General features: G+C 47.6%; 1 protein-coding gene across 2 annotated transcripts in view; it reads left to right on the top strand.

Annotated features, from left to right (window-relative positions):
* The window catches only part of PSD2 (pleckstrin and Sec7 domain containing 2), a 90,572-nt gene that overhangs the window by 59,631 nt on the left and 20,103 nt on the right, over positions 1–10,838 (top strand). The window contains exons 7-8 of one of the 2 annotated variants that reach the window (XM_014959670.1): positions 454–566; positions 4,515–4,575. In XM_014959670.1, coding sequence (XP_014815156.1) covers positions 454–566; positions 4,515–4,575 — 174 coding nt within the window. The remainder of the gene's footprint in view (positions 1–453; positions 567–4,514; positions 4,576–10,838) is intronic. The other variant, XM_014959671.1, reaches the window with a different exon arrangement.

A 10,838-nucleotide genomic window follows, 5' to 3' on the forward strand; every position in this document is an offset into this window, starting at 1 on the left:
GGGGGCGGTTTGGAGGAGGGGGTGGACCTCCACATTGTCGTTTAATCCTTGCTTTAGTGTCACGTTTGACACAAGGTACTACCACCAAAAGTGGGCTTCGACAAGAGGGCCCACAATCTGCTTCCCTATGGTGGAGAGCAGCTTTCCCAGGAATACTGTCCCGTACAAAATCAGAGCAAGTGGGAGTAACATCTTCCACTTGGGTTAATCCTGGTGCCATCAAGCCAGAGGTGGGTCAAACCTCAGGTGACAGCATGTTTCCCTACACAGCTCAGAGCTGGCTCCACAGACACCTTTTGCATCACTCCTGCGGGGGCCCAGGAGTGCGCAGGCCGGGGGGAGGACAAAGGCCTTCCTAGCTGCTTGAGGACCCCTTTCTGTCTCCTTCCTTAGCACGGGTACTGCCCAGCAAATTGATCCATGGCATCTTCAAGCATCACTTTCTCTTTGCAGGACATTCTTGAAAGCGTTCCCGCTGATGGGAGAGACACAGGAGCGGGAACGGGTGCTGATTCATTTCTCCCGGCGGTATTGCCAGTGCAACCCAGAGGAGAGCACGTCTGAAGGTACTGTTTTCTTTCCCAGGCTCCAGTGTCCATTGCACACTTACCTGTGTCACACACACAGCCCGAGTGTGAATCTGGCCACCCGCAGCTGGGCCTGAACAGCACCCCCAGAGCAGGCAAGGCCACAGCTTCTCCCTTTCTCCAGCATCCTGCTGTGCTGATGCCCCTGACCTCCCTGTACTGGGAGGGACTGGGGACACCAGGTGCTGTACAGACCCCCATGATAGAGCCAGCTGAGTCCCCTCAGGGTATTAGGGTCTGAGTGTGGGCTCCCAGGGAGCCTGGTCCTCTAAAGTGCCTATGAGCTGTGCTGTAGCCTGCATCAGTGGCCAGGCTTTGCCCAGCACCAAGGGAGATGGTGAGAGTTTCTCAGAGGTTGCAAGTTGCTGCAGTTGTGGTTTGCAAAGTGGTCACTGGCAGTGGGCAAATGAGTGGCTGGTGCTAGCTCAGGCCAAGACCTTGTCCACTGAGTGGAAGAAGACATTTCCATGCAGATTGAGGAATGCTGTTGACTTGCCATGCACAGGAGTTGTGTTCTTTGCATCTACAACTGCAGCAGGAGAAAGCATAGCTAGTCAAAATTCTGGGATCACTGGAGCTGCAGATTTGTTAGCTACTTTCATTCCCTCGTTTGTTTGGTTTTTTTTAAGTAGGTATAATTTCTTTTGACATTTTCAAATGGAAAGGGTCATTCCTGGTAAACATGTGCACATGCACACATCCAGACGTGAGCATGTCCATGTTCACACTTACATGAATGCCTCTACACACCTGCTTACAGGCATCTATAAGTGCACACATGGGTGGAAACCAGGCTGCTGACCTGACAGCTGTGCCAGCTGTTCCTCCTCCACCCCTTCAGCATGCAATAGGCCACTTCTGTCTGAGAGCTCCTGCTTGACTCCATCTTGCAGGCTTCCCAAATAGCAGCAGTACCTCGTGTCACTTGAACCCTCCAGTCCCTCTGCCAAGATAACTGGACACAAGCTGTTCTCAAACCAGAATGACCTCTTTGCTTTTATCAGTGGTATCGCAAAGAAGTACAGGTTTAGATTTCATTTCCTGGTGTTTGTGGCATGTTCTTCCCCACTGATCCAAAGAGGACCTTCCCCTCCAAAGGGTCCTCCACCTGTAGACATTAAGCTACTGGCTGAATTTTCAGCAGCAGTTCTAAACTGAAATATCCCAAATGACAAGTCCTGACCCTTCTTCAATATCTTCCCCTGGAATTGATCCCCAACATTACTGCATCCACCTCCACTCCTTTCTGGTCCTTTCTCCCCTTCTGATGCTCAGGTGCCTAACACCCACAGTGAGGGCATGCAAACACCAGCTTGAGCAGAGGCTGAGCTGGAACACAGAGGCTCAGATCTCTGTCTCCACCCCACACCCTTCAGCATGAGGGTGTTTGGAGGGCAGTGACTAGTGAAAGAAAACACAAGCTTTGCCATGGCAACGAGGGCTACAAAGCTGCTGATGGAGCCCTGCTACACTTTTTCAGAAGAGAAATTAGATCCCAGTTCTGAAAACTCTGCAAGAAGGTGCCTGCTAATGCAAACGTGAATGAACCCAGAAAGTTAAATGAAGCCAGAAAGTTAAACTCTTCCATAACTGCATGGCCCTTAGTGGAGATGTCCCTGCTGCTGGTAGGGCCTGTTTTAAAAATGTTGCACTCCTGAACAGTACAAAACTATTAAGAGTAAGGAAAACTGGACTTGAAACACATAACTGCTGCTGCTGTCATGACCTGTTCTTTAACAAAATTGCCCATGATGGTAGCACCACATTTCACAAGGCTGCAGGACCACCACTGCAGACTACAGTAAACTGGATGAGTCCCAGGTAGGACAGAGCTGCACTCAGTACTGGAATTGAATGGAGCTTGAAAAATACAATTGTAATACAAGTAATACTTGAAGCTGATGCAAAGGAGGGAAGCAACATGACTCCTTCAGGTCACATCTTTTGCAGATACTGCAAAAGCATGCACTAGATACGGAGTAATTTGAAAAAGCTATTGCAAGCTCTTTCTTCAGGAAGCAGTTCCTTCTTACTGCATCCAGCCTAAACTTGCAAAGTATGTTCCACAAAGATGAAATTTGAGCCACTGTATATTATCTAGATTTCCAAGAAACACCTTCGGTGGTGATGGCCTATTGCCATAGAGGCATAATAGAGTCAAGGCAATTTTGTCTGGAGATGATCAGGTGTCTGAGAAGGTCTTAAAGCTCTCTAAGACATTTCAGGGCATTGCTACATGCGGATTCCACTGATGGAGACGTGGCTGTTGCCACACCATGCGTCACTTCAGTCTGTATGATGGGATGCTGCAGATAAGGGTGGCAGAAACTCTGACCTGCTGACCAGGGTGGCTCATTTTTCTCCCAGAGAGAAATGTGTCTTGGACTAATATTATTAGTTCTTTTCTGTACTGATGAAGTCCAGACATGGAAGAGCTGTATGGTTGTGTTGTGACACTATGCAAGCCAAGAGAAAAAGTGAATGCAGCTAAGCCAACCAACAGTGAGAGAAGAGCAGGTTTTGGGACAGCACCTCCACCATGTGGAGGCATGATTTAGCTGACCAAAGTGATACAATAGCCAGGTGAAGATGTCAGCCCAGAACCTCCCACAGAGACTCCAGCATACATACTGGCGAGGCACATTGTCCAAAGCCCAAAGCTGCTTCTTGTGAAAGCGAAGGAAGCATCATTCTTAGTAACTGATTCTCTCTTGAAGGGGGGTGTGCATCATACCATGTCCACAAGACTGTCAGCCCTCGTAGACAAAAATGTGACGTTCCCATAAAAAATCCTTTCCTCGGGGACCATGGTTCTTCCAGGAAAGGGAGAAGCTCATGTGCTCTGTTGCCTTCATCCTGGGCTTGTGTGTTTGGTTGCCTTTAGCTGTCAGTGTTTAGAACTTGGCCTTGAGCATAGGGTGCTCAGGGTTTTTCACTATTCCACACAAATGGTGCCTTTGTTTAGTGGCTATCTGGGATGGGGATGGGCCACAGCTGGCTCTCTGTGGCTACACATCTACCCCCACAGGAGGAGACCAATGTCATGTCCCCAGCCATGCCTGTAGGGCACTGACTGTAGGGCACCAATTCAGAGAGCAGCGGACACAAGGGAAATAGGCCATGAACATCATGCCATGTCTGGCTTGGTCTGTGGAGCAGCCTGTCTATGTGAGGACACCAAGGCATACCAAGAGCAGGGCCAAAGACTAAGGCTGTACTATTTCTGTCCCTTTCTCCTCCCTGGTGCTCTCTAGCCATTTTGTGAGGTCCTTGCAGGATCATTTCATGTGCCAGAGTGCATTTACATCTCACAGTTGTGAGGTGGTGCTTGGAGACTGGTCTCTTGACCTTGAACAGCTTCAGGACACAGCATGGCTTTGAAATAACACCAAGTCACCAGGTTCCCTACTACAGAAGAGGGTGCTGTGCTGTCTCAAATGGAAGGAAAAATTCATGTGAGTTTTATTAAGTCAGAGAGCCAAAAATGCTGCACTCATTTGTAGTAATAAAGTTTGTTGAACATCTCAAGAGCTTACAGCCTGCCCAGGAATGATGGTTAAAGACCTCAGGACAAATACCTGAGGTGACTGTGATCAACTCAGGGGGAAATTAGCTCTGTTTGCCAGGGTCTCTGGCCCATTCTGCAATGGCATTGGCCTAAATGGATATGGAGAAAGACTCAGCAGAAAATCTGGTCTTTAGAAAGCCTCTGATAAAGCTGCTTTAAAGCCAACAGTGATTGTTTCAGGAAAAGGTAAATTTTGAAGGAAAAAAGGGTATTTTTTTTTTTAAACTATCTTGCACAGTTGAGAGAAACAGGTACTCCTTAACATCCCCAGCCTTCATTTTGCAATGGATGGGCTGCCAAAAATCAAAACCACGTGGGAAGGGCATTAATCATAGCCATCTGACTGTTGTGTGTTTCAGATGGGATTCACACGCTCACCTGTGCCCTGATGCTGCTAAACACAGACCTTCACGGCCATGTAAGTAGTACTCAGAGACGCATCCTTCCTTTTTTCCTTACCAGTACAGAGGTGTGGCCCCTTATGCAGGATGTGTTGCTGCAAAATTGGGATAGGTCAGCAGAGAGTACTCTGACCAACTCCAGGAGGAATTTTGGGTGCCAGGCCCAGACCTGGGGACGGTCCTCTTAGTGTCACTCCACACTCAAGCCAAAGGCATATCTCCTGCTGACATCAGTTATCTTACACAGGCAATGCAGCTTTCTTCCCAGGACCTGCTGTATGTCAGCCCTGTCCCAGGAGATCTCATGGAGAGGTTCTCACCACCAGTCCCTGTGGAGCTGGCAAACAGCAGCACCAATTGCGCTGCTATTTCTTGTGGTGCAGACACCTGAGTCTCCCCTCAACCCAGAAACTGCTGCAAAGGAGTCAGTGGTTTCATACAGGTCTAGGTTTCACCTTTCCTTCCCAAAACACAAAGTCCCAGCTTTCCTTTTCCCCAAGGTGTAACAGACAGCCACTGGAGAGTTTCATATCAGAGAGGCCTCTAGACAAAGAGCAGGGTGAGCAGAACTCAGTGCACAAAGATGTGGTTAGAAAACAGCAGAGGCTGTTAAGATCTCTCACCACCTTTTTCAGGCAGGATAGGTTGGATTTATTCCTAAAAGGTCAACCAGAGTGTAAAGAGGAGAGCAGAGTGGTAGGAAAAATAACTGCAGAGGGGAGATACATGGGACTGGGCATAGGGGACAGCACTGGGACATCGTGTACCCTTGGAGTCCACATAGCATACGTCTGGGAGTATGCACGGACCCTGTGGCCCACTCAGTGCTGACCCAGATCTCCTCCCTGCTCTCCAGCCTTATGGTGCAGGCATAGAGCATGGCTGTGAGCCTCAGGGGGTGTGTGCCCCCTTTACAGGGTTAAAGGGGCTCCTCAAGCCTCAGGTCACTGAAGTACCTTCTTTCATAGCCCCTCTGAGAGCTCAGACCTAGAGCTACAGTTTCCCCAGAAGTTGTGTGAAGATGGAGGGGGCACGGTAATGGGCAGGAAGGAGCGGGGAGAGGGATGGCTTCTTTTAGCAGCCTGTACATATGAAACCCACACACACTTTTTCTGCTCCACAATCCCATGATTTCTGAGCTGTATCATCAGAGTCCTCTTCTGACTCCAGGTGGTAACAATTTGTTTTGCATCTGCAGAGACTTCCCTGATTTTCTCTTCATTAGCCTGCTAATGAAGGGACAGTAGGCCATAACCTAGCTCTTTTTTTTGCATACTAGTTTATAATCACCTTTGATAAGAGCCTTTTTCTGTGAGAGTGGGAAGAGGACACTGTATGAGTACTCTTCCACTATGATGGCAAACATGCAAAGGTCATCAGCTTCACCTGTGCCATCCTGACAGTCCACCTGTGAGACCCTCCCCATCATTACAGCACAAATACATCAGTCAGTGAAGGGAATTACTGGTCTCAGCAAGAGCATCCTTTCCAGATTTGCGCTGTGGCCTGCACCATGCTGGTTACAGCTGCCACAGCCTCATCCTTTGGGGAACAGGCAGCCTATGACCAACATTACTCTGGCCACGGGGTCCATTCCCACCCACATGTCTAGGCAAAGTGTCTCTGCACATGGTGCGACAGCAGTGAGAACAGTTTCTGGGAGGGTCTCACACAGCATTCATCCTTCAGCCAAAATGGTTGGAGCCATGGATATATTTTCATTAAAGCGTATACTGAAACAGCAAAAGCAGCATTGTGGCAGAAGGCAAACTATGCAACTTCACTCCAAAATAATCTTATTTTGTCTGTTTTTTTTAATTTTCAAAAAAATTCAAAATATGTCTCTGGGAAGCTAGAAATTACTGAAAAGGCAAAAAAACCTCCTAAACCTTACCATTTCTATTTTTCATTGACAAGCCAGCTAAGAGGCCTGGTAAGAAGAAATGATCTCATGCTATATATGCAAATTAAAAAATAGCTTTCTTTTGACCAGGTATAGAAATGCCTGAGCTTTTCTTTGAAAAATCTTCTCTATATTTTTCTGCATGTGTAACATTAATTTCTTCTTCTGCTTCTCCTCCTTTTTTTTTTTCTTCCTTCTGCTTCTGGAACCTCTCTTTCTGCTCTTTAACCCTTTACCAGGTGGTAAGTGCAGCCATTCTAGTGTTTTGCTTTAAAGCACTGGCATTTTACTTTTTTTTTTTTTCTGTGTTTTAAAAAGAAAGAAAAATTTTTGTTTGTCTGGACTAAGTGGTTGTGCAGTGTCCTTCACTACTTAGCAACCCATTAGCAGTTGTTATGCATCACATGAAATTCTTGTGTAAAGAAACCTCCATAAACCACGGTGCACCTCGAGTTGTGTGACTTGATCTCTCACTCCTTTTTTGTTAAAGATGCTCTTATGATATTGCATACCACTTTTTATTTTATTTCCTTTTTATTATTGTGTGTATTTCAGTGTTTTACTGTGCATTGCCATGGAGGGGGAAATTCCTTTGATTAGGAAAGGGTGGTTGACGTGTTTCTGTAAACGGGTAGTTCCCTACAGCAGTGTCTCTAGAATGGGCTAGTTCATCATTCCAGCAGTGACCATCACATAGACTGAGTGCAGGCTTAGAAGTGATGAGACTGGTTTTAATACATAAGATTTGCACTTGGTCACACTGGAGTTTTGCCTTAGTACTGTTGATTGTCTACCACAGGTGCACTCAGACTCTGTTTCCAACTGTCCAGAAAACATACTGTCTTTAAAATGAGACGCTCCATTTTCATGGAATCACCTGTAGTTGGTGTTTAAAAGTCAGCAGTCACCAACAAACATTACAAGCCTTGTAGTATAATCCAGATTGTTGCAACTCTCTGCCTTGCTCTGCTGGTGCTGTTTGAGCTCCAGGAGATCTTCTGACAAAGTAGGTACTCATCTGCTCCATCTCTGCCCATTGGAGATAAAGCTTTGGGAGGTCTCCTCCTCAACCATCAATGTTATCCCTCCTTGTTCAGAACTGCTGGCCACAGAAAGACAGTGATAAACCAACACCTGTGCCTCACCAGCACTCATGGTTGCATTTGGGTACTTTAGCAGAGCGCAGCTTTTGGACTCATACTGTAAAGTCACAAGCTTTAGCGTTTGTTCAAAAAGTAGGCCAGCAGCTCTCATGGTCACTGAACAAAGCTTGAAATGGGATCCCTGGCAGCTCCTATCTTCACATGTCCGTCGCTATTAATCCTACATACCCTGTGATATTCCCCTTAAGCCAAGCTTATGATCTGGTGTTAGCAATACCAATGTGTTAGTAGCACTGGGAGAGCTGAAGAGCTCTGATATATGAGCAGCCGCTGGTGTCACCTGCAGGGTGACAACAGTCTGCCCACAGCAGCTTTATGTGGCCCAGGGGTCATTGGTACCCAAAGCTTGCGGGTTTGTTCCCTGCTGTGAGGTGATTGTTTCTGCAGCCTGGTATATATCCCCTGCCAGATCCAGTCAGACCAATGACCCTCAGTCCACGATGAAACATAAGTGGTGGTGTTTGGGTTTTTGCTTCAAAAGAGGCTGAGTCAAAACAGGACTTGCTCGGGCCATGATGCTCATGCCGGGGAGCTCTCAAGAGATGTACCCCACTCAGTACTTAGCAGCTGAGACGTTTGATGCCTGAAGCCTCCAGTTTCAAGTGGTTTAACATCTCACAGAGGGAGTGCTGGGGAGAGCACCATAGATAGTCATGCTTCACGGCCTCTGGCCCCCCAGGAACCTGCCCCCTCCTGGGGCTTTTACACGGCACCTGCTTTTCCCACTGAGCATCCCACTCAACCTGCCCAGCCTCCTAAAGCTGGTACTTGGCAACAGCCAAGAAATGCCAAACTACAATCCAGAGTCTTCTGGAGGTGGATAGAGCCATCGTAGACACCTCAGGAGATGGTCTGCAGTTGTCTTAGGTGAGTCAGCTCAGCAGCAGATGGCTGAGGCCCAGAGGAGGCAAGAACCCAACTGTAAACAGGGGAGTTACACTGGGTTGAAACAATGGGACAGCAGGATCAGCCCTGTCTACCCAGCATCATATCAATCTCATCCTTCCTAATTTATTCTTATACACTCTAACTACCCTCATGCACTCTGTCTCTGCATCTCTCCATTCTCATATACAGTCTGCACCCATCCACCTCTGTCCACCCATTCCCATACCATCTCTACCCATCACCTAACTATCCATCCCTTCTCATCTATTTAATCCACTGTTCACTCGCTTGCTCTCTGTCCAGGCACACCATGCTGCTAGCTGATTGTCTGACAGTGAATTCTCATGCTTTGCTGCATGACCTGGAGTAAGCAAAGATGAGATTAAGTTCTTTTCTGCCAGGGGGACATTTTGGGAACAGTAGCTACGTGTGGCTGTGAAAGAGCCTTGCTGGCTTGTTCTATTGCTGGTAAGTGACTGACACACCACAAAAAGGCAAAATGCCCCTGTTTGTGGAGCTGGCCAGAAATTAAGTGTCATCTCCCTCCCCAGATGTCCCAGTTCAGCAAGGGACACAGAACATCTGAACTCTGAGCTTGGAGGTGCAGATCCATTCCCCTGAAGATTACGTCCACATGTGATGATCTTGCTGAATCAGCAAGAAGGCCTACTGCATAAGAAGGCACCCCAATGCACCCTCACAGTGGCCCTTTCCGGAGTTGTTCCTGGGATTCCCTGTACTTGTTAAATACTGTTGCAGTGTGTGAAAGCTCAGGCAGTCCCTAGTGCTGGTACCGTTGATAATGAGGCACTTGTGACCATAGAACTGTTTATTTGCAAGTGTTGATCAAGTGAAGCTGCAAAGTCTGTGTCCTGGAGTGTTTTTTTGTTATCTCTGTTCAGCTGGTATTGATTTTTGGGGCACCTGCAGGGTTTTGTATTTGAGTGGCTGGCTCCAGCCCATTTCTCAAATCAGCAAGTGTTAAGATATTGTTGACTTGAGGTTGTGTTGCATCTGAGCTACCTCAGCATCCTTTACTCAATCCCACCGACAGCCAGCCTGGATCCTGCCCCTGACTCTGCAGTGCTTCTACAACCTTGTCCCACGAGCTGATTCACAGTATGAACATCCTTGCTGGAACTTTCTCATCACCTCTTCTGGTTGTCAGAGAAAGGGTATGTTTTCATCCTTCTCAATTGCTCAGCAATTAGCTGCTTTTGTGGCTGCTCTCTCAGTTTGAACTCAGAGATCTTCTTGTGCAAGAGAAAGAGACAGATCACAAAATAAAAGAGAAGCCATCCCCTGGGATTAATGTGTGTCCTGGACGCAATATGCAAGAAACCCAAAGAAGGGCCTATGAGGCTGGTAACTTGTGCCACTTTATCTCACTGTATCTATTCACTTCCTAAAATGTGTTGGCCTCTGCATTCATTACTGGATCACTGCAAGGAGATCTCTGCAGGCAGAGTGCACTCTGCCTTCCTGCCTCAAGGCAGAGGTTGAAGTAGTCACCTTCTCCCCATGGAAAGTAATTTGGTGACTCGAGGTCTCAGGCAACATACCTACTTTGCCTACAAATTCCCTCTCATGGAGGTTCATTACTGCAGGTTTTAAGCACTCTCTCACCCTCCTTCCTTTCTCCATCCACACACCATTCTGCTGCTGACTTTTTTTTTTTTTTTTTTGGCTGTAATTCACCAGTCAGCAGGTACACAAATCTCTTCCCTCTGCTGGAAAAACCTAGTATGTCTGCAGGGTTCCCCACAGCTCTTCTGCAGCTAGTATACCCACTGAGCACTAGCTGGCAGTAGCGTCTATCTATGGGGTCCACTTACGGCATTAGCTATGGGGCTTCCCTGTGAGAAAGCAAAGATGGCTGAGCCTCGTCTTCTGCTGAACCGCGTCCCCAGGCACTGCAGATTTGTAACAGCACTTTATCCCTCTTTTTCTTGATCTCTCAAGGATGCCAGCTCATCTGGAGCTGGCACCAACAGGAAGCATAATTAAGAGTATCAGACAGAGCTGCTCAAAGGAAGCACCGGCTCTCTATGTCGCTAGAGTATGTCTGCACGTGCAGATGTCAGGTGGGGGGGCCATTGTGGCCTAATCCCAAGACTCCAGTTTTTGCTGATGCTTTCATGTGGGGAGAAGTCTCCAGGTCATTTGTTGTGCATGTTTATGGGCGGGGGTTTCTTGTGTCAATCTCTTTCAAGAGGTTATTTTCTTGCACAGAGCACACATCTTGTCCTGTGGGGCACCTCCTATATCATTTGCTGCAGCTTCATCCCCCCCCCCCCCCCCGGGCCCCGCGACGCCCACTCCCCTCCA

The sequence above is a fragment of the Calidris pugnax genome, unplaced genomic scaffold (genome assembly GCF_001431845.1).
Source record: "Calidris pugnax isolate Ruff unplaced genomic scaffold, ASM143184v1 scaffold418, whole genome shotgun sequence".
Classification (NCBI taxonomy): domain Eukaryota; kingdom Metazoa; phylum Chordata; class Aves; order Charadriiformes; family Scolopacidae; genus Calidris; species Calidris pugnax.